General features: G+C 50.9%; 8 protein-coding genes across 8 annotated transcripts; 2 read left to right on the forward strand and 6 right to left on the reverse strand.

Annotated features, from left to right (window-relative positions):
* Positions 1-10: 10 nt before the first annotated feature.
* On the forward strand, positions 11-2,312 carry BJX68DRAFT_72742 (sorting nexin 1). Its single transcript, XM_071049665.1, has 6 exons — positions 11-196; positions 251-310; positions 374-852; positions 913-1,293; positions 1,346-1,948; positions 2,003-2,312. Exons 1-6 carry the CDS (start codon positions 163-165, stop codon positions 2,156-2,158), a joined length of 1,713 nt encoding a protein of 570 aa, XP_070899449.1. The 5' UTR covers positions 11-162; the 3' UTR covers positions 2,159-2,312.
* Position 2,313: 1 nt separating this feature from the next.
* Positions 2,314-3,160, reverse strand: BJX68DRAFT_72757 (mitochondrial 54S ribosomal protein bL31m). Its single transcript, XM_071049666.1, has 2 exons — positions 3,123-3,160; positions 2,314-3,064 (listed from the first exon to the last, which is right to left on the reverse strand). Exon 2 carries the CDS (start codon positions 2,950-2,952, stop codon positions 2,476-2,478), a length of 477 nt encoding a protein of 158 aa, XP_070899450.1. The 5' UTR covers positions 2,953-3,064; positions 3,123-3,160; the 3' UTR covers positions 2,314-2,475.
* Positions 3,161-3,179: 19 nt separating this feature from the next.
* BJX68DRAFT_236334 (flavin reductase family protein) lies at positions 3,180-4,415 on the forward strand. The gene is made up of 2 exons (XM_071039999.1): positions 3,180-3,392; positions 3,454-4,415. The coding sequence occupies exons 1-2, from the start codon at positions 3,332-3,334 to the stop codon at positions 4,323-4,325; spliced, it is 933 nt and encodes a 310-aa protein (XP_070899451.1). The 5' UTR covers positions 3,180-3,331; the 3' UTR covers positions 4,326-4,415.
* Positions 4,416-4,418: 3 nt separating this feature from the next.
* On the reverse strand, positions 4,419-8,134 carry BJX68DRAFT_72781 (putative ubiquitination network signaling protein). The gene is made up of 3 exons (XM_071049667.1): positions 5,990-8,134; positions 5,067-5,931; positions 4,419-4,931 (listed from the first exon to the last, which is right to left on the reverse strand). Exons 1-3 carry the CDS (start codon positions 7,701-7,703, stop codon positions 4,622-4,624), a joined length of 2,889 nt encoding a protein of 962 aa, XP_070899452.1. The 5' UTR covers positions 7,704-8,134; the 3' UTR covers positions 4,419-4,621.
* Positions 8,135-11,735: 3,601 nt separating this feature from the next.
* BJX68DRAFT_236345 (FKBP-type peptidyl-prolyl cis-trans isomerase) lies at positions 11,736-12,750 on the reverse strand. Its single transcript, XM_071040000.1, has 4 exons — positions 12,434-12,750; positions 12,320-12,340; positions 12,179-12,220; positions 11,736-12,121 (listed from the first exon to the last, which is right to left on the reverse strand). Exons 1-4 carry the CDS (start codon positions 12,670-12,672, stop codon positions 12,094-12,096), a joined length of 330 nt encoding a protein of 109 aa, XP_070899453.1. The 5' UTR covers positions 12,673-12,750; the 3' UTR covers positions 11,736-12,093.
* Positions 12,751-12,907: 157 nt separating this feature from the next.
* Positions 12,908-14,453, reverse strand: BJX68DRAFT_236349 (thioesterase family protein). The gene is made up of 4 exons (XM_071040001.1): positions 13,978-14,453; positions 13,891-13,899; positions 13,578-13,748; positions 12,908-13,500 (listed from the first exon to the last, which is right to left on the reverse strand). Exons 1-4 carry the CDS (start codon positions 14,338-14,340, stop codon positions 13,144-13,146), a joined length of 900 nt encoding a protein of 299 aa, XP_070899454.1. The 5' UTR covers positions 14,341-14,453; the 3' UTR covers positions 12,908-13,143.
* Positions 14,454-15,745: 1,292 nt separating this feature from the next.
* On the reverse strand, positions 15,746-16,966 carry BJX68DRAFT_255014 (class I SAM-dependent methyltransferase; the record flags this gene model as incomplete). The annotated part of the gene is made up of 1 exon (XM_071042974.1): positions 15,746-16,966. The coding sequence occupies one exon, from the start codon at positions 16,964-16,966 to the stop codon at positions 15,746-15,748; it is 1,221 nt and encodes a 406-aa protein (XP_070899455.1).
* A 1,503-nt stretch (positions 16,967-18,469) lies between these two features.
* BJX68DRAFT_73132 (amidohydrolase family protein) lies at positions 18,470-20,192 on the reverse strand. Its single transcript, XM_071049669.1, has one exon. The coding sequence runs from the start codon at positions 19,721-19,723 to the stop codon at positions 18,827-18,829; it is 897 nt and encodes a 298-aa protein (XP_070899456.1). The 5' UTR covers positions 19,724-20,192; the 3' UTR covers positions 18,470-18,826.
* Positions 20,193-20,445: the final 253 nt, after the last annotated feature.

The following is a 20,445-nucleotide window of genomic DNA, read 5'->3' on the forward strand; positions in this document are numbered from 1 at the left end:
GTTGGACCAACCTGGCCTGCTTGGAATCTCCGACTCTCCAACTACGAACCCGCTTCAGCTCCTCGCATTTGTGCTCCATATCGCTTGTCTTGTCTGATTGATTTAACGGACTCTCTTGATTGTACTTTTATACCCGTTCGATTTGCTCCAGTTCGACCTGCCATGGATCTTGACGGCGGGGATTCTCCTTGGGGCGGTAGGTACCAGGCAATCATCATACAAGCCGCATCATAGCTGATCGGAGGTGCAGATGTGCCCTCGCAGTCCACCAGCAACGTTGGATCGTCGCGACCGGACACTGAAGGGACAGGTAAGTCCCTATGACGCTGTCAATGATCCGTACTACGGACGTTTACTTGTATACATCCTGCAGCTCCAGACCAATCGACACAGCAAGACACCTCCCGTTCGACGGTACGACGGCCCGCACGGGGCAGAGGCAAGATCAATGCGCAAGCGACGAAATTAGAAGCGGTAGATGATACGTTTGATCCGCTGGGTCCGCTCGGGGACAAAGCCGCCGAGGCCAGCCCAACTGGCGCTGAACAAGCTCCTGTCCCCCCTCAGAAGGAAGCTTTTGCGGGCCGCAATGTGCGTCCGACCTCTTCCGCATCGGCGACGTCTAGCGGTGCTGGTATGATGGACTCTGTAAACCTCGAGGAGGATGGTACAGGCTTCAGAAATCCTCCGCCGGTGCAGCCGCTTGGTGATGTCGAGGGTCAAAAGCGACAACAGCAGCCGAGCATTAGTGTGGAGAAAGCCGCCAACCCAACTTTCGATATCACGGTTGGTGATCCGCACAAAGTGGGCGACTTGACGAGTAGCCATATTGTGTACCAAGTTAGAACCAAGGTATGCGCATCGTCTTCCGCCCGGTGTCTGTAAGATGCGGCGTACTGACTCCTCTCGCAGACGACCTCAAAAGCATATCGGCAACCTGAATTCACCGTCAGCCGGCGCTACCGTGATTTCCTCTGGCTTTATACCTCTTTGCACAACAACAATCCCGGAGTAGTTGTTCCGCCCCCTCCGGAGAAGCAGGCCGTGGGCCGATTTGATACCAACTTCGTCGAGTCAAGAAGAGCTGCCCTTGAGCGCATGCTCAACAAGATCGCCGCTCATCCTATCCTCCAGCACGATGGTGACCTTAAGATATTCCTCGAGAGTGAGGCTTTCAATGTTGATGTTAAGAATAAGGAGAACCGAGAACCCGATCTCGGACAGAGCAAGGGAATGTTCAGTTCATTCGGAATCAGTGTTGGTGGAGGTGGAAAGTTTATCGAGCACGACGATGTGAGCTATTCTACCATCCTGACGGACCTCCCTGGCTAATTCTATCATATAGTGGTTTCATGACCGGAAGATCTACCTTGATGCTCTTGAGAACCAACTTAAGGCATTGATGAAAGCGATTGACACCGTTGTTGCACAGCGCAAGGGCCTTTCCGAGGCTGCGGGCGAGTTCTCCGTCTCCATCCAAGCATTAGCCGCCGTTGAGTTATCTCCAATCCTTTCCGGTCCGCTGTACGGCCTCTCGGATCTCCAGTTACGAATCAAGGAACTCTACGATCGACAAGCACAACAGGATGTGCTGACACTAGGAATCACAATCGACGAGTATCTCCGGTTGATTGGCAGCGTCAAAACTGCTTTTGCTCAACGGCAAAAAGCCTACCATAGCTGGCACGCTGCCGAATCGGAATTGCAAAAACGCAAGCACAGCCAAGAGAAGCTTCTTCGGCAAGGAAAGTCGCAGCAGGACCGCCTCAACCAGGCGAATGCCGACGTGGCCGATGCCGAAAGAAGAGTTCACCAAACAAGATTGCTGTTTGAAGATATGGGAAGGTTGATGCGGAATGAATTGCAAAGATTCGAGAAGGAGAAGGTGGAAGACTTCAAGTCTGGTGTGGAGACATTCTTGGAGAGTGCCGTGGAGGCGCAGAAGGAGGTAAGTTTATCGGACCCCAGAAACAACCAATTCCAGTTGCCTAATAGATTGCAGTTGATCGAGCTCTGGGAAACATTCCTCTTACAGCTGGATGCCGGAGAGGAGGGAAATCCATTCTACCCGCCCCCAAGCGAACACAATGCCCCTACGGAACCGGCACCGGAAAGTGCTGCTGAAACTGCTACAAAGCCGACCAACGAGGAGCAATAAGATAGTTCTCTTTCTTGTTCTGTACAAAAGGCAAGCTGCGAATATCCCATTTAGTTTCATCTCTTCGCCTGTATGGTATCATGACCTTCATGTTATGGCGACAGTGCAATCGAATTCTATATCATGATTGACCTCCATCAAACTCGAAATCCTTAGCCCCTCAATGTAGAAAGGGCGAAATAAAAAGCTGCACGCAATGAGAATATAGAAAATGGTATGCTATACTATACAAAAGCCTAAAATACAATTCAATCATATGAACAATGATTGAATTTCCAAGCCTCATGGCTCCATCACGAACCCAGCCAAATCCACGTCTATTTCTTCTTCTTCGCAGCCGCAGTCTCCTCCTCCTGCGCATACCCAGTGATCAGATCCAAAAGATTATCCTCTTCCTCCTGAATCTCCCTCGCTAGGGCCTCCGCATCCTTATCCCCCGCAGCGCCCTCGGCGCCCTCAGCAGGAGTATTGGCATCCCAGCTGCGCCCATACTTAGCACGGAAAGCAGCTAACCGACCGGCTTCGTCATCTTCCAAGTTCAACAGCTTGCTGCTGCTCGGGTTCCACAAAAGGCTGTTGCGCGTGTCCCTTGCCGACTGGTAGGTTGGAAGCGGAGAGGTCGTGCGGTGCGTGAATGTGCTTCCGTCCGAGAGGGTGATGAGTTGTGTGAATGTGTAGGGGCGCTTGGGGCGGCGGAGGAGAGTCGCGTGCCGGCATTGTGTGCAGATGAAGGTTGTGGGTGTTTTTGTGGTTGTTGAGGCCGCGGTGCGGCGGAGAGTTGTGTGGAGGGACATTGCGTTTGACTCTATCGAGGTGTTTGAGATGGGGAAAGCGCGACTGACAGGATCAAATCAATTGAAGTCGGTATTAGGATGGTAGGGTTCGATTGGTGCGCGCGCGATGTATCTGAAGTTGTATGGGTTTTGCTGGTCAAGAAATTTGGTCGGAGTTGTACTGGGCTTACCTAAGCGTCTCCGACTTTTTTCGGAGCATACGGCCATGTTCCCAGCCGCGACTGTATAGTCAATGCTTGCTGATAATGAGGTTTGCCTGCAATTTGATAAGAATGGTCGCTTATTAATTGCATATTCCAGGTCTACATGATGACTGTGAACACGCTGGATAACCTTTTGCTTGATAAGTCGTTTGTCCCCGTGCCTGTCCTCCGTCGGGATGAAGCTCCTTCACTCCCAAGCTCTGGGAGCTGCATCTCGGACCGCGAGGCAATATAGAGGTATGTCGCCCAACCCTTTTCCTTTTTGGCGTATTATGACACTTATTAAAGGGCGCTGCAGGAGCTCAATATACCCACCCTGCGTCAACATCTCCCCTATGCACCCGATCCTCCCAATGGTGCTTATATAGGTCCCTCACCACCACAACACCCCTCACGACTCTGCGCAAACAACCTCATCATGAACCTTCAACACATTCCTCGCTTCCCGATCAAATCCGCCTACTCATGCGCCGAGTCCCGTACCCTGTCGCTATAATCACCTCCACTGATCCCACACCCACAACCTCTCATACTAATACGACAAGGACGGTCAACTCCCACTCCAAGGCCGAGCCACTCTCCACCAAATATCGCGGAATGACAGTTTCCTCCTTCAACACTGTAACGCTGACACCGCAACCCGTCATATCATTCAACGTCCGGCGCCCCTCCGAGACCCTACATGCCCTCCTCACATCGGGTCGGTTCCTCGTCCACCTTCTCTCCCCGACGCAAGAGACGGCCGCACTGGCGCGAGACTTTGCGCGCGGGAACCACAATCTCGCGTTGGGGGAAAGCGGATTTGAGTTTGTTGGGTGTTCACCTTCGCCGTCGTCATCAACGTCTGGAGCCGGAGGTGAAGAAAGCGGGCATGCGGATGCGAGTGCGGCTCTTTCACTTCCCATGCTCCAGCGGAAAGCGGGCACACCTGCAGCTGGAGGCTCTGATGCTGCGTTAGAGTCCGGCGCGGAGTACTTCCCGTTCATATTCGAGTGTCAACTTCTCTCTGATAGCGTGGTTGATGTGTACGACCATACAATTGTTGTTGGGAGTGTGGTGCGCGCGATCACGAGTTCCGCGCCTATTGCAGATACTTCTGCTGCTTCGCCTAAAGACTTGTGTCTGACATATGCGGATACTCGGTTCTGGGAAGTGGGTAATCAGATTTGAGCCGAATGGCCCCAAGGTTTTCGGGGTGAATGTACATATATAGCAGTTATTCTACAGTGTAACATATAAATATACCTTCATGATTAAAAGACTGTATCACTGAAAACACGAGAATATCAAATGGAGGAACCAAAAATTTTCTTTCGGCAAAACTATAAGCTATGGACTCTACACAAGGACACAAGATCTATGGACGACAGGTGATAGGAACTATATAATCACCACCAACCCGAACCATATACGGGGACCAATATGGACGAAACTATCTCCAAAGTTTTTTATGTGCTTGGCTGCGTTCAGTTTCCTTTTCCACGAGCAGAACTAGGGCTGCCACTACCGCTACCACTTCCACCACTTGCACCGCTACCGGTTGCGCTGGCGCGACTGGCGGCCCGCTGAAAGGGGCTTGAGATGGGCCGCAAGTTGAGATTTAACGGGTTGCTGTCGGAGCCGGAACTGCGTCGGTTCTCGTTGCCGCCCTCGAACGGATCGAAAGGAGGACGGCGGCCTGTAGGCGGTTCAAAGAGATCCATGCCATAAAGGCTGCTGCGGGCCGAACGGTTGGAGAACGAGCGATCACGGGTGACAAAGTCCGGTTCCAGGAAAGTAGCCGCATTCCCAAATGGCGAGCTCGAAAAAAGCTGGTACGAAGGCGCATTGATTGGGCTGGTCGGATGAGAAGATGTTGTGCCGATGGGGGACGAAGCTTGCTGGAGAGGACTGGACTTGAGCGCGGAAAACGTCTGGCCCAACAACGATCGGTGATTGGAATTGGTCGCCAAGGCGCTCAGAGGCATGGTGGGTGCGTCTGTAAACGGATTGGTGCCGGGTAGCTCGCCTTCAGGAGTAAGCGGAGGAGGCTCCATGAACATCAGTTGCTGCTGTTGTTGGAGGGCTTGTTCGGCGGCAGTACACTGTTGCCACAGCTGGGCCGTGCGTATCTGATAGTCCTGGGCTGTCTGGCTAATGCTCGCGAACTGTTCGTTGAAGCTCGCCTCCATTTTAGCTTGTTCCTGCTCACGGGCAAACTGTTCAGCCGCACGACGTTCTCGCTCGTTGAGACCCTGAGCGTTGGCAGAGACAATCCGTTCGTACTGTTCGTTCACTCTAGTCCGGCGGCTCTGTAGACGTTCGCGCTTCTGCAGGGTGGAATTCAGATCAGACTCCAAGGACGACAAGTCGCGGGCTTTGGCGGCTCGCGCAGCGGTAAGCTCTGCTTTGGCCGATTTGAGATTTTCTACTTCCTGTTCATACTTGGCTTTTTGCTCAGACCATTCTTGATACTCCTCGTCCGGAACATTCTCCAAAGTATCGATTTGCGTATCGAGGGCGGCCGTGGCCTCCTCGGTTTGCCGAATGTTCCTTTCAAGCTGTAGTGACCGCTGCTTCTGTCTGTTCTCATCCGTGCCGCTCTGGAGGCGATGGTTGTAGTTGTCTAGCTCCCTTTTGATTTTGGAAATGGCAAGCTTGTGATCATTTTTGGCTTTTCTTAGACGAGAGCGTTTTTCGTTCAATTTCACCTCGGCGTTGATGATCGAATTCTTCAGGGTGGTGGTCGGAGAAGAGGGTCGATAGGAAGGCTGCGGTGGGGTTGGTACTGAGTGAACTGTGACACATGTCAATTGCTATTAGACCGTACGATTGAGAGATAATATGTTCCTTACCTTGTTCTGCGTCGTTGGCGGCAGGAGTCTTGACACTCATGGCGCAGACCTCCTCATCAGTATCACTTTTAACAAAAGAGCAGGTGTATGCACAATTCGGAGCAAGACCAGAAATTTCGCCTCGCCAATAGATAGTGTTCGATCCTTTTGAAGCACCATGCTCCTTAGTCAGAGTAGCCGTGGCCCATGGCGCGCCGTTGACGCAGACATAGAACGGTTCAGTATCCTCCCGTGCAGCTCCGCAGGCGGAAGAGTCGTCGGCGGAGGCGAAATCACCCGCCGCAAACTTAATAGCTGAGCTGTCCACATCCGTGATCCAGACAAGTCCGTCATCCAAAGAAGCGCCCTGAAGATCATCTTCGGTCGCTGTGAATCCTCGAGTGGTTTTAGACAAGGCCCTCGAATGTTCGTACTCCCTCATCACTGTCACCTTTGTGCTTGCAAGAGCAGCCCAAAAGGGTTGACGGCTCCGGACCTGATTCGCTTGCCTTCTCCGCTTCTTGGCCGAGATCAGTCGTTCCCTACCATCCTTGTGCGTGGTGGTGATAATCTGCCCATCGGGACCAAGATATGACGAGACACTAGCGGTAGACTCAAAGGCCGAATCAATCTGCGTTTGAGAGCCCGCCGAAGCTTCCGTATCAATACGCTTGCCTGCCCTGGAGGGAGCGGGTGTCCGGTTTCTGGTCATTGAGCGCCTCGCCATCGCGGTTCCTGCCTGGGCCAAAATATGTACAGCAAGCAGGCTTCGGACCCAGCTCGGAGATGATTGCGCTTCGGTGCGTTTAAACTCGGCGGGCATGAGATAAGAATATTGTGACAATAGATCGGGGCTGATTATTTTCGCAGAGACGAGATGGCCGATCACGAAATCTTGTATACCTTTACTGCGTAAGAGATGCAAGATTAGGACGATGCCAACACAGAGAGCATTGACACCTCCATTTTTCCCTGCTCCACCACCACCCAGAGTTATGGCAACCTGCACATGGGCTAGGTCAAGCGCAAAATTCTGAGCCCAGGTCCACATGAAAAGACCCCAAAAGAGCAGGCAAAAGCCATCCATCGCAATCATCGTGCCGAGCGAGGGGGTTCCGGCGGGACCTTGGAAAATGTCGAAATTGGAAGACAATGAGCCAGAGGAGGTACCGCTAGGGGGCATAAAAGTCAAGGAGGCAAACAAGAACTGGACAAGGGTGAGAACCATCGGAGGAAGTTGCAGCAAAAAAATCAGAATGGCGATAGTGTCGTACATCGGGCACGATCTGAGGATAGTAGACGCCAACTGGAACGGATTAACGGAAGCATTGGAAGTCGACCTCTTCGTCCCAGTGGTCGACTTGTCCGTACGACGTGACGCCTGCCCTCCAAGTCCACCATTCGACACCGCGGCACCGTTCTGCCCGTATGACATGTCTGCATTCCCCTTGGCATATCCGCTCTGATAACCACGTCCGTTGCCGTCCGCCTTTGAGCTGTCCGCCTGTCCGTTGCTTCTGGTCGCCGTCACTCCCGATGCCTGGTCTCCAGTTGAACGATGCGATGGCCAGTCGACCTGCGAGGAAGGTCCGGACTCCGAAGTAGTGGCGCCGTTGAGATTCGCGTTTAGATGCGTGTTCGACTTTTGCTTGCTTGGTTTCTTGCCAGAGCCGGCGGCGCCATGATCTTGTCGATTGCTATGACTCTTCCTAGCCGTAGCCGCTGAACGTGGCATGGACGAGGGAACCTAGCACCCAGGTCCTAGTCGGCTTGGCAGATAGAAGCCAAGGACTTGGACCAGGTGAAAAACAGAGTCGAAGACAGTTCGTGAGAAGTTCGTGGGAGAAGAATGGGAGAGGAGTTCGAGGGAGTTTCAGCCCTGGGTGAAAGTGCGGGTAAAATGAATGACGAGTAGGGAGAAATGGCGTTAAAACAACGGAAGATGAAGATACAGAAAAGAAATGAACAAGAATTCCAATAATAGAATAGAGGGAGGGAGGGGAAGGAAATAAAACTGGCGTGGGGGAGTGTAGAGGGGAGTGGAAGAGAGGGAGAGGAAAAATGGACAAGAATTGGTTCGACCTCAGGCTCTGGATAGAAAGAGAGAGAGGCGGGAAAAAGACTGAAACCAACTGGGAAAGATTATTGGAAACTGATCGTCAGAGAGCAGCTACGTCGATGGCCTGATGTTTCAGGTATCCACCCTCTTTTCTTGTCCAGAGCTCTGGTCGACTGTTTGTCAGGTATTGTCACAGAAGCTCTCAGACGGGCTTGATTGCACCAACCGAAGCCAGCTTGACGCATAAAACGCATACCATACACTGAGCAAAAGTACCCACAGCGTCTGGATCCGGTTGGCTTGAGTTAGTACATTTATTTTTATACCGACGCCTCATTGAGAGTACCGCAAAGTCTACCAGGAATTGAATTTGATATACCGCTCGAAGGTTTCAACGTGCCTTTTACAAATTTATTCAATTAAGCGTCGGAATGTTCGGTGGAAATAGGTATGGCATTGTGCAAAGTACCTGCCTAGCGCTCTGCTAGTTGAGCAGGCCGAATGGAGGCTGACGCTTGGCTTTGGCGATTGTCATCCGGCCTCCCGCCGATGGCGTTGGCTTGTCCTCTCTTCAGCAGCGTTCTTCAAATAGGAACGCAAAGAACACGACCTCGGAATATTTCGTCCACAGATCCGCAACTGGGGGCCGAGCTTCCAGCCTCAGGATCGCGCGCTGCGTTGTCCGGCGGTCCTTTCAACTCGCGATTGCGAAAACTCCCTTTGTCCCACTTGAAATGAAGCGGAGGCCGAGTCAAGCTGCAGAGGATGCACGGTGCCCGTCTGGGGTATCAAGCTTTGCTTTTGGCAGAAGCCATCTCGTTTAGAACTTTGTGAGACAGGATCGCCCACCATGCGCTTATCTATGACTGCGTTTGTTGATCTCGTAAGCTGAATGCTCATGTGCTCTATCCTCGAGTGAAGTCACTGTTTTCTAGCATAGGCTCGGATTTCTCAAAACACTTCAATGTTGTCACGTCACCCCTCACTTGCGCACAGTTGATTGTTGCCATGCATCTTAGTCTACATTATGCCACCCACTTTTGATAACAATACTCTAAGGGGATATGATCTGACGATCTAGCTCGTTGCTGGCAATCCTTGCGGGGTACAAGGACGCAGTGTGTGCAGGTGAACAAACCCCAGCTGCATGGGTAACTCATCCGCGACGATCATCCTCCGTGGTGTCCGAATGTACTCCGTATAAAGCGGCAGACTCTTGTCCTATAAGTTTGCCTGACAGAAGGCTAGACGAATGCCTGAGAGTCATACCAGAGCGACGAGAAAACATGGCTCAGCATCATATCAGACCGGATAAGATATGAGACTCGACTTCACATGTCTTCGGCAGCTAACAGAGACGCGGCACCAAGGCGCCATATGAAGCCCAGTCAGGAATGCCATGATGCTCTCCAAATCGTTACTCACAGCCGCGTCTTCTCGTAACATGGCTGATGATAAACGGCATACCACCACCTTCCAATTGAGGTAAGTTCTCGCGCATTAGGCTCAAGGCTGTAGGTAAGCTCACCTACACAGTTATCCAAAACCAAAGTTCCCCGTGTGTAAAGCGACTGTCTTTGAGATATCGAATCGGGAACCTGACACAATCTCTTGGCCCCCGGGATAGAGATAATCAGTCAATAAGTATCCGAGCCTGTGTATATTTGGAGAGTAGCCGCATCGCATCATTCTTGAATCGACAGACTGAAAACACATTCAACATTTCGAGAGAGAACAGTCTGTTTGAGGCTTAGCTCATGTTGCCCAGCATACAGTCTGGCATGCAGCTTGTCAGGCGTTGCATCCTTGCTCATGGTGGATTGGACAGGTTGGACTTGGCCGGAACCAAAAGTCAATGATCGACCTTCTCCCCTCCAACGGGGGATTCGGCTCGGCTTTCAGTGGACAAATTGTCAACTTGACCCCGCCAGCTTTGTCAGATGATACGACACTTCATGCTCAAACAATCGCCCACCAAAGACCCTCATTGGACCCTTCGTGGGCCGGCTCCGAGTTGCTCTGGTTCGGAGAAGGGAGGTGACGAATCAATGCGACCCACGGAACAGGCAGCGGGACAGAAAATTCGGTCGATACTCGATGGCGGACGGCTCACACGCTGATATTGGGTTAGCTTTTGGGCCAGGAAAAACGCCGCTGAAAACCACCTGAACCAAGGACAGACGCAAATCTTCTTCCCTTTTCCGAAGCTGGTGCGCTTGCTTAGATAACCAGCTTTTTTGCGCTAATTTGTCGATCTCGTTTTTTTCTCCAGCCTTGAACTTGGCAACAGGCCACCAGAGACCCTGGCTTCAAAATCACGTTTCCTGCTTCTCCTCGAGCTTCCTGCGGTGGTTGCAGGCTCAAAGGAACATTGATCGATGACTCAGCATAATCTTTCTTGCAGCTCCTTACACGTCAATGCCGTACGATGCTGATAGACTTGCCTGTGGAAAAAGTATCGCAATAATTTCCACCTCAGTTCTGGACTTTCTGGCTAGCAAGGCCCTTTTACTTCTTTGAGGGTTAGCGTGGCGCTAATCGACCAAGTTGTCCACACCAAATTCAAGTCAGGTCTTAAGCCTCGGCCTGAACCCCGGCCTGAGATCCATCTTCAGATTTAGTCAGCCTTGTCGAGAAAGAACTTTTGGCGGAAGAACCCGACAACTCAAATATACAATCTGGGGAGGCATCAGAATATATGACGCCTTCGTGGTGTCCGCCAATGAAGGATCACCCCATGGAGCGTTGTCAAACGAAAGCACGCATCTAATGTCGATACCACCTTGCTGATGCTAGGATTGACACCTGACTTTCTCGTGGATGCCTCGCTAGCAGGTACAAAGGAGTACCAACGGCTCCAGTCGAACTGCAACAAAGTATTATCGACACCCGCCTCCCTGAATATCTCTTATGGAAGTTCAGGCGCACAAATCACTGGCTCTGGCAGCGTGCCATCAACTCAGTAGGAGAGACCTTTATCAGTGCGCATCTTGACTGCACGGACGTTGAGGCATGGCCATTCTTGCTGACCCCAAGCACTACACTCTCTTCATACACTGACCCGCGTCATAAGCAGACCAGGTAATTCCGCCAGGTGAGTTCCCAAAAGGTACATAGGAGTCTCTGTCTGAGCCTGAAGGGGACCCATGTATGTTTCCTTGGGCTTGATCTCTAGCGACTGTAAGGATACGCCATTTTTGGACTGCGTATAAAACTTGCACAAAGTCTGATTTGACCCCCCATAGTCAGAAGGATCTTGCCCGAGCCAGTTGGTCTTGCTTTAAGCTTGCTAACTAGATCGAAGTCGTCGCATCGAGACCTTTGGCCATTATGTGATGCGGGGCCAGTAGTATACAGAGCTTAGGGCCATCCGTCGCGCAGTTGCTTGAAGACCTAGAAAAAGGGTTTGTTGGTTTCAAACCACTCCCTGGAGTTTCTAAAATAAAGCAGCAGAACTTAAGCTTCCAAGATGTACAAGATATACCCTGAAAAATAACCATACTCATGTGAACAGCACCTGGGGCACAGTTTGCCTCATGCGCTTTTCGAATCTCGGTGTTAAGTTTAAACAAAGATATTGAGATAATACAGCCTAGATCACACTACCTCCTTTGATGTTGGATGGGTATGTCTAATATACGCTGATGTACTTGCACAGAATGTTGGCTTGTGGCCATGAACCCATGACCTATCGAAGTAGTACTGGCCTTGGATGAGAAATGATGCGGGAATCGATTCTTTCTACGCCTAAACGATTAGAAGGGGAAATGTTATTCTCGGGCTACAACCAAAGAGCCACGGTTTCTCCAAGCTTACTATGCAGATTACTCGTCCTGAGGCCAGAAGATAATGTTAATACCATGCATCTCAAGCTCTCCTTTGAATGGCTTGTAAATCTGCATGCAGGTTGCTTAAGGATCGACTGTTCACGTTCAATGCCCTTGTGGGTGCTACCAACAGTCCCAGGTGAAGTCCGTCTCACCACTAATCAGACGACCTGGTAAGATACATAATAGCCAAGTCGACGTATGCAAGAATCCGCCCAGTCTAGCCGTTATTCCACCATTTAGTTGATCTTGAGGAGCTCGACCTCGCTAAATCAACAATTAACCATATTGACCAACCTTATAATGTATGGATCAAAAACTTACAACTTCAGAGTCGAGTTGGGGGGAATGACGGGAGGGAAGCCACTAACGAGCACAATAGATTAGCAAAAGTAAACACCAGCCTGCATTGATGGATATTGAGTGAAATTCTCCGATTGAACTCCAAGGCAAAGTGTGTCTCACCGAGCACCGTAGGCATAGTCACTAAAGACACGCATCATTAGCAACAGTTTTTTTTTTCTTTTTTTTTACAAACAAGCCTTTGCACACAAAAGCTCGCAGGTAGTAGGTACTCACGGAGTGCAGGTCAGGACAGCCTTCTGGCCGAGGCTGAGCTGGGGAACACCCTCATCCCAGCCCTTGATGACCTTGCCGACACCGATCTTTGTAACGAAAGGGTCGTTGCGGTCGCGGGAGCTGTCGAACTTCGACCCGTCGGACTCGAGAGTTCCAACGTAGTGGATGGTCACAACGTCGCCCTTCTGGGGGAAGGTGGCACCGTCACCGGCAGAAATGGTCTCGACTGTAACACCCATTGCGCTTGAGTAATGTGGTATAGTTGGATAGAAAAGGTTTGAGGAGGTTTGAGGAACTTGAAGAGGGAGAAGCAAATCGCACCGCTGAGAAGCACAGCTATGGTGGGGGCGGGGTTAATGGCGCGATTGTATCACGTGATACTTGGCAGGGCCAATAGGCGCTCGCAATCTGGCCCGGTGCTTGATTACAGACATTACCTATATTCTTTGCATAAGTAGTGCACTTTCTAGGGAGATACTCGCCTTGGAAGGGGTCTGTGTGTCGATATGAGTCTCGGGCTGCTCTATCCTCAGATAGAAGAGGACATTGGGAGAGCTAGCTTTGGGATACGGCCGCATATCTGCAGGTGCTCCTAATGTTGTGTATATACGACTATAGTGTAAAACCACATAAATAATACTTGAGGTCGGACTTTGTGGGTATACACATATCTATACAGTCTATAATGCTGAGTTCTTCGGGAAGACTCGTTATTTCTTCGCAGATCCTGTATCCTCAACCGCATCTACCCGGTCCCAGCTGTCTGTTTCTAGCTTCCTCACTCTCGCTTCTATATCTAGAATCCGCTGCTGCCAATGTTTCTTGGCTTGCTCCTGAAGTTTCCATGTCTCCGCAAGTTGTTTCATTAAAAACGGCGGGATAGCTGCCTTCTTTCCCAGTTTATAGTCGTATGTGACGAGGTCTTCATGACACCGAGCCGCAGGCCGCTGCTTGGCTTCCGAGAGGATCATGACCTGTAGGTGGAACGCGAACTGTGTAGACTGGGAGGATGACGGGTCATGGACTAATTTGTGGTATACTGTGACTTTGTCGGGGTATTGCATTGGCTAGTACAGCGCAATCGAAGTAGACATACTGTCAGCGGATGTTGGGGGTAGTCACCAGGGGTGAAAAGGAAGCGTACGAATTTATAATCAACTTTGATGCTTCGGAGAATTATGCCGAGCCCTCTATTGCTGACAAGGTTCATCCATTCTGTCTTGTGCGAGGGATCGATATGTAACGCGAAGTTCCGTGTGAAGTATACGCGTGCCGTCTCGGCGTAGCGGACGTATGTGACGTTGTTGACATGCCCTGGAACTCGTTAACATCGATCAAAGCGGTTGGAGAGACGATAATATGTCCTATAAGAATAGAAATAAGGGAAGAGGTGAGGTTTACCCTTTTCCAAATTAGTCAACAGAAACATTTGTAGTCGAACAGGTTCTCGAACTCACCATGCTGTCCTGTTATCAAGGGCAAGGGCCTGCGTTAGCATAAATATCCATATCACCTGCTCAGACATATATTCATATACAGCATACCATCTCACCCCAAGCAACGCTTTGCCTAAACAAGCCCCGCCGCGTCGCATCCGTCAGATATCCCTCACTGCCTGCAATGAGTTCTCTCCAATCCTGGGCAATCTGCTGCACAATCTCTCCAGCCTCCTGGATCTGGTGTGGCTTTAAACCAAACATCATGCACCGCCCTACTCTTCTCTTTGTCATTGTAAGCCATCGCGGGTCAATGTCGTGCAGTCTCGGCGCTGTCGATGAAGAGCTTCGGGCTTGGGACTGGGCGTTGCTCAGCTGGGGAGAGGTTGAAAAGAGGCGTGTCGCCGGTATCGAGCATCGTAGCGGTGTGGAAGCCACGCGGTGAGTGAGAAGGCTTTGATTACGTATCATTGTTACTCAGGGAGTTGTGAGAATGGGGAGTTGTTGAGGTTGTTGTTTGTGATGGCTTTCTCCATTGTCCGAGCTTAAGCGGCCAAAGCTGGGGATTTTGGAGACAGCGCTCGTTTACCCCACTCGTCACATTTCCGGGTATTCGGGGAAGACGGCACAATTGCGCAAGGCATGATCCGAGATCTTTGATGTCGAATAGTTCTTATTGAAGAAGAGACTCGAATATGAAAAGCTCAACACTCAATGGTGTCCGACGTTCCAACAATATAATCGAGCTTGCAAAACATCGAGCGGGAGCTGGGGAATCCTGAGCTACATTGGAACTTCGAAGTTCGGCGTGATAGCCGAAAAGCCTACATCTCAATACTGTACACGCGAATTGCTACCCTTCATCTCGAGCCGATTTTCGAGGAGCCGACGGAGTATCTCTGCAAGTTTGTTCACCTTTCACTTTGCTTGCTAGAACGCTGGAGTGCTCTGGTCCTATCAAGCAAAAGCTCGTTGCCATCGGTGCTTGGTTTCGAAGGCTCGTACGACGTCACCCCAAAAACCGGACAGCGGAAGCAAACATTCCAGCCGCACCATCCACACACATCCTCGTTTTCTCCTCTAAGTTCAATTCAGGATCGCCCTTGCATAGAAAGAAAAGGAAAATGACAAATCCCGAGCTCCGTCGTCAAGTTATAAATATCTATAAAGGTTTGCCCTTGCTTCTCCACAGGGTACCAGCTCATGAGGTCCTCTCCGCTGACCAACAACACCACAGAACTTCTCAACGTCGGCCGCGAGTATCCCTTAGGGTACGAATACTTTCGAAATAGATTGCATCGAGCGTTTTCGGGACAAGCGCATCTCCAGGATGAGGAGCAGATTCGGAAGGGTATAGCAAGGGCGGAATTTGTGAAGAAGGGTTCGTACTCAACTCGGCTCCGTTTCAGAAACCCAGAGCTGACTTCAACTGCGCAGAGATCGAAACTCTGTAAGTTCAGGTTCGATGCTTATACGCCGCAATCATGATTCACTCCCTTACTCGATTCGCTTGATGGCTCTCAATCTTGTCATTAATGTCATATCATCATCCAGACCCGGAATAGAGCATACACAACCAGAAAGATGGTGCTAACAACAAATAGATACTATCTCAAACGATATCGCACGTTGAAACAGCGCTATGAAAACAAATAATACCGAACCGGCAGCGAAGAGAGAAAAATATAATCGCGGAATATACGGCTGAATGAGCAATAATATCAACCAAATCGAGTTGGGGTATCACCAATATGACGTGAGCAATGGCTGCTGCGCTTTTGTCGTTCCTTCTTGTTATCCTTATCGAAACACCGAATACTCCTATAGAGTCCAAATCATGTGTATGCGTGCGTGTATGTCTTTCTGTCGGGGGCTTCTATCTCTTGACGCCCCACCATGCACTTACTTCTAGGCACTCTCCGTTGGCGAGGCCTCCTTTCTGAAACAGGTCGCTCATCATGGCTGTCCACCATCGATCCCATTCATCCCTGCTCTTGCCGCTGGCTTCCATGAGAATCGTCTCCAGGCCCTCGATCATCTGGATGACCGTCAATAAGGCGGTGCGGCGGATGGACAACTGATCTGCTGTCAGTTGTTTGCGGGGACCGCTGCCGTCCTTTCCTCCTTCTCGTTCCCAGCGCGGTTCGCCCAGTGGGATCGCAATCCGCCGGCTATCAACCTTCTCTAGAACATCGACCTCGGAGTTAAACGCAAGACCGATCGTGGCACACGGTAGTGACGTCAATTTCCGACTGTCAAAGGCCTTTTCTAGCCAGGAGTTGTAGTTTTGCAGAAACTTGTTCTGCGCGTTTGTGAACGGAGTCGCAGACGAAAAAGTGTATGTTGCAGTCGCATCCGCCGTCTCTTGTTCCCTCGAAGCTAACTTGCGCGCGGGCGCAGGGTTGGGAAGCAGCGAACGAAAAACAGAGTCCGAATCCCAGACTTCCAGAACTCCGCCAGACTTTAGCACTCGCAACGGCTCTACCAGACCCTGCGCCTGTTGGGCCGGGCTCAAAGGACACATCGCAGCATCTTTTATGAACACAAAATCGAAATAGTCATCGGGAAACGGTATGCGCGGTTTTCGGAGGTCGTGTCGCTTAAAGTGCCAATTCACACCCTTCTTGCGGAGGTCCGGTGCGATGGCGACAAGATCAATACCATAGAAAGCGACATCACGATGCCCGGCGCGAGCAAAGTGATCGTTGCACATGCCCGACCAAAGACCGGACCCGCAAGCTATTTCTAGGACTCGCTTCGGAGGTCGCTGTGCGAGGTACGGGTTGCAGAAGGGGCCACCGAACACGCGAATGAGCATCAGCGAGCGAAGGATCTGACGATGAATCTCGGAGAGGTCGCATGGTAGCGGGTAGTTGTTCTCCGGGTCTCGGAGATAGGTGCGGTCGCCTTGCCGGATCAGGGGATAGTTGGTGTAGTCATTGAGGGAGGTGAGGGAGGAGGTGGATGTCGCGGCCCATGTCGTCGGGCCGGTTGAACTAATGGCGGAATGCGTGGAATGCAGGTCGGAACCAGACGCTGCGGAGGGTAGGTTGGGGTTGAAGGCACCGGTGCCGAGCGCAACCGACATCATGTCCATTTTTCGCGATCAAACAGGCGTCGTCATCAATCAGGGGTCAAGGGTATATTCGGGGGAGATCAAGCTCATCCTCAAGACTTGATAATGGATAGGGTTAGAGGCTTCGCTGAGACAGTCATTGTCCGGCAGTTACCTAGGTAGACAAAGAACACGCAAGGACAGTGAGCGCATTCAATGATCCGAGGAAGGATGCAGAAAAGGGTTGAAGGAAAAAGAAAATATGAGCCCAAGCGCAGGGACAGCGGGGGCCACAAAGATTAGTCTAGACAGTGGGCAGTCAGTGCACTGACTCAATGACCATTTGCAATGGATTTGAACAGGGAAGGTCCAAGGAAACAATGTTCGATGAGAACGGGAGACACGGGGGCAAAATCTTCTCAAACACGCTATGCAAAAATTCGCGGCTAAGGCTGTAGACTACCCATCCTCTAAACCACCTAGACTGTTCGATTCTTCCACAAACCAGTTCTCTGACTTATACGGGGTGCAGTGCAGATGCAGATAGGGGGTTCCGCTGCAACTGCAACAAACACAGACTCGGTTTCTCCTGATCGAACCTCACACAAGCCCAAATGATCTGTAATGCTAATGTCACTTGGGGCAATTACTCCATAGGTCGCGATCCGCTTGATGATTTTCGCCTCCCCAAACCTACATGTTCCCCTTCAAACCAAGGACCACGAGACCTAATTGTTGCAGGATTCTCCGAGCCCCCTCTCCCCCACAGATTGGTCCTCTCGGCTACAACGATCAAGCAGAGTAATGAGGATGTTTTAGTTTTGAGTTCAAGATGCGATTACTCCATTGGCCCTCTTGAAACGAAGAGAAACCCTACTTTATGCCATGTCGCGACCAGGCTGGCCTGATCAAGAAAAAAAAAACAAATGAAGAGAAACAATGGAAAAAGCAAAAACTGAGCTCCGAAACCCCCTCTCTTGGTGTCAGCAAGGCTAACGTAGGTACAGCGCACTACTACACTAGTGGCGGGTTTGCCGTTCGGGGCGACTGCAGGATTCAGGATCCAGAATACGACATTGACCCTCCAGGCTTGTGGTTCGGAATTCCTGGCTTTGCTTCCATGTTTTGAACCTTCGTTACGGAGAAGCCCGAGCAGATTCTGCAGTACCTCCTGCAGAGTGGTTGACATCACCACTCGTATCTATCGACTCCAAAGTTTAAACTGCCTTGGCTCCGCATGCTTTTTCCATTGAACCAAAGATTCGATCCAGAGTCCCGGATGACGGATAGATACTCCGGGTCAGGCCAAGACCGAACATGCACAGTCTTGTACTTGACTTCGGAGGGATCGCATCGGTGGCGCAGGATCTATCCATTGACCTGATGGTGTGCCTGCTCTTGAGTGAGTCTTGAAGAAAATTAGGATGGTGGTCTGACCGCACCGGTTACATCTCCATTCGGTTAGGCGTTGTCCATTTGGTGCTTTCGACGACCTGGAAAAGGTTCAATGGAGTTGAGAGTTGAAAGAGCCGCATGAATTTGAAAAGGCAAATCGTCAAGAATAGACTTGTTGGACGAACCATGTACTTCGTGATTGTTTGCTGCTTTGGCTTGCGGTTTTGATCTTATCAGACATAGTGCGGAGTCCTAGGATATATATCATGTACTTTTATTGGAAGGACATCTGATACAACTACCCATAACTCAATTAGAACGCCTCGAGAGGTTTGAAGCACTTGAGACTACGTGAACTGGTGTTTCTCAAAGTTATATACTAGGTTGTAATTGGAATGCCCATGAGAAACAACCTTCTTATAACCTCAAGGTTCGGCCTGTCCCGTCCCTAGGCTACCGAGCAATGTCAAAGTTAACCGAGAATATACGCATTCTGCTCAAAGTCAGTTAACCCCTCATCAACCTCGGAAAAAGCACCTGCGTCGCGTTCCTCGTCTCGATCACCAACTCCTCCCCTCCACCAGCGGTAACCCCATCCCACCTCCTTGCAACGCCCTCCGCCGCCACAAACGGGAAATCAGTGCCAAACAGCACATGCCCGCTTCCCGCAAACTCCCGCACGAGCTGCAGCGGCGTAACGGGCGGCCCCACAAGTGCAATGTCAAAGTAGAGCCGCCGCGCATCCTCCAGAAAGTCCTCCTCCGATCTACCAGACAGTCGGGTCTGGAGATCTGCCATTCGCCCCACAATGAAGGGAAGTGTTCCTCCGCCGTGAGAGAGGATGATCTTGCACTCGGGAAACCGGCGGAGAGTGTTTGTGAGAATGAGATGCACGGCTGCACGGGTTGTTTCGTGCGTCCAGTCCAGTAACGGTGGGGGGATTGTGAAGGGCTCTTGGATACATTTCTCGGTTGCGCCGTCGATAGTCGGGTGCGTGAAGACGACCGTGCCGCGAGCATTCAGCTCATCCCATACGCGTTCGAAGTCTGGATGACCCAGGTATTTACCGTTATAACTTGTGAACAGCAAGACGCCCTCTGCGTGGAGGTCATCGACGGCGTGGCGGATTTCGTCGATGCAAATCTCAGTGTCCTCGAGGGAGGGGATGGAGGCGAAGAAGCCGAATTGCGTTGGGTGTTGAGTGCGCAAGGAGGCGAGATAATCGCTTACCTCGCGGGTTAGAGTTGCGGCTTTGGTGGTGTTTCCTTGGGCGAGGACCGTGAGTGGAAGGGCACAAGACAGGATGGATGTTTCGATCCCGTTGCTGGCCATGAAGGCTAGGGTTGTTTGCGGGGACCAAGTGGGCATACGCATGCCTTTTGAGAAGTCGGGATTATCGGTCATGGCTGGGTTTACGTGGTTACCTGCTGATTCAGGTTTGTTCTGGGAAAGACGCCGGGATTCTAGGTGATACCTTGCCCGAGAAAGGAAGGGATGACATGGTGATGAGTGTCAATCTTCATGGCCATTGTTTGTGGATGGTATCAAGAAGTGAGAAGTCAGTAGATCATCGCTGGCAAACCTATCAGTTGCATGTCCAGACCAAAGATATAGTGCTGAACGGTCTATATATCTGGATGATTTTGTCCGACAAACCTTTACTCCGGGTCCCGCATCGGCGTTCATGAGTCGGGCGTTACACAGTCGTCGAGGACTCGGTGGAGATGCCATCGGAGAACACATGAACAGGGATCTAGCTTGTTGCTAGATCAGCTAATGGCAAAGGTATGCTCCAACAGATCACGAGTCCGGTTAGCAGGGGGCTTGTCGAGAGACTTCGAAATTGGGTTTTTTTTTTTTTTTGATCTCCAGTGTACCCATCCGTTGCTTTGGCCATTCCAGGAGAATGCCGGATATCATAAGGAGAGCTGTCTATAGATATTCATGTTCTGCCACACGGATGATAGCTCGCTTGCCGCAGGATAAGGGTCTTTGTCTTGCAAGCAAGACGAAATGCACTATACTTCGCTTCGAAAACTAAAGCAATGCTTTGTCTTGGACCAGTGCATCCTATCAATGCATCCCTAGGAGCTGCAGAAGCGGCTGAACCGCTGCGGCTACGCCTC

This window comes from Aspergillus pseudodeflectus, assembly GCF_044049435.1.
Source record: "Aspergillus pseudodeflectus strain CBS 756.74 chromosome Unknown BJX68scaffold_19, whole genome shotgun sequence".
NCBI classification, from domain to species: Eukaryota; Fungi; Ascomycota; class Eurotiomycetes; order Eurotiales; family Aspergillaceae; genus Aspergillus; species Aspergillus pseudodeflectus.

What these genes read in the sequence shown, in the direction of transcription:
- BJX68DRAFT_72757 (XM_071049666.1), bottom strand. Translation starts at nt 2,952, where the DNA reads ATGTCCCTCCACACAACTCTCCGCCGCACCGCGGCCTCAACAACCACA.
- BJX68DRAFT_72781 (XM_071049667.1), bottom strand. Translation starts at nt 7,703, where the DNA reads ATGCCACGTTCAGCGGCTACGGCTAGGAAGAGTCATAGCAATCGACAA. An exon ending in CGCCAACGACGCAGAACAAG is followed by an intron (nt 5,932 to 5,989) that starts GTAAGGAACATA and finishes CATGTGTCACAG; the next exon opens with TTCACTCAGTACCAACCCCA. An exon ending in CGATCGTTGTTGGGCCAGAC is followed by an intron (nt 4,932 to 5,066) that starts GTTTTCCGCGCT and finishes GAATGCGGCTAC; the next exon opens with TTTCCTGGAACCGGACTTTG.
- BJX68DRAFT_236345 (XM_071040000.1), bottom strand. Translation starts at nt 12,672, where the DNA reads ATGGGTGTTACAGTCGAGACCATTTCTGCCGGTGACGGTGCCACCTTC. An exon ending in GACTATGCCTACGGTGCTCG is followed by an intron (nt 12,221 to 12,319) that starts GTGAGACACACT and finishes TGTGCTCGTTAG; the next exon opens with TGGCTTCCCTCCCGTCATTC. An exon ending in CCCAACTCGACTCTGAAGTT is followed by an intron (nt 12,122 to 12,178) that starts GTAAGTTTTTGA and finishes TTGTTGATTTAG; the next exon opens with CGAGGTCGAGCTCCTCAAGA.
- BJX68DRAFT_236334 (XM_071039999.1), top strand. Translation starts at nt 3,332, where the DNA reads ATGAAGCTCCTTCACTCCCAAGCTCTGGGAGCTGCATCTCGGACCGCG. An exon ending in GACCGCGAGGCAATATAGAG is followed by an intron (nt 3,393 to 3,453) that starts GTATGTCGCCCA and finishes AGGGCGCTGCAG; the next exon opens with GAGCTCAATATACCCACCCT.
- BJX68DRAFT_72742 (XM_071049665.1), top strand. Translation starts at nt 163, where the DNA reads ATGGATCTTGACGGCGGGGATTCTCCTTGGGGCG. An exon ending in CGGGGATTCTCCTTGGGGCG is followed by an intron (nt 197 to 250) that starts GTAGGTACCAGG and finishes TCGGAGGTGCAG; the next exon opens with ATGTGCCCTCGCAGTCCACC. An exon ending in CCGTGGAGGCGCAGAAGGAG is followed by an intron (nt 1,949 to 2,002) that starts GTAAGTTTATCG and finishes AATAGATTGCAG; the next exon opens with TTGATCGAGCTCTGGGAAAC.
- BJX68DRAFT_73132 (XM_071049669.1), bottom strand. Translation starts at nt 19,723, where the DNA reads ATGACCGATAATCCCGACTTCTCAAAAGGCATGCGTATGCCCACTTGG.
- BJX68DRAFT_236349 (XM_071040001.1), bottom strand. Translation starts at nt 14,340, where the DNA reads ATGATACGTAATCAAAGCCTTCTCACTCACCGCGTGGCTTCCACACCG. An exon ending in TCAAAGTTGATTATAAATTC is followed by an intron (nt 13,501 to 13,577) that starts GTACGCTTCCTT and finishes GCGCTGTACTAG; the next exon opens with CCAATGCAATACCCCGACAA.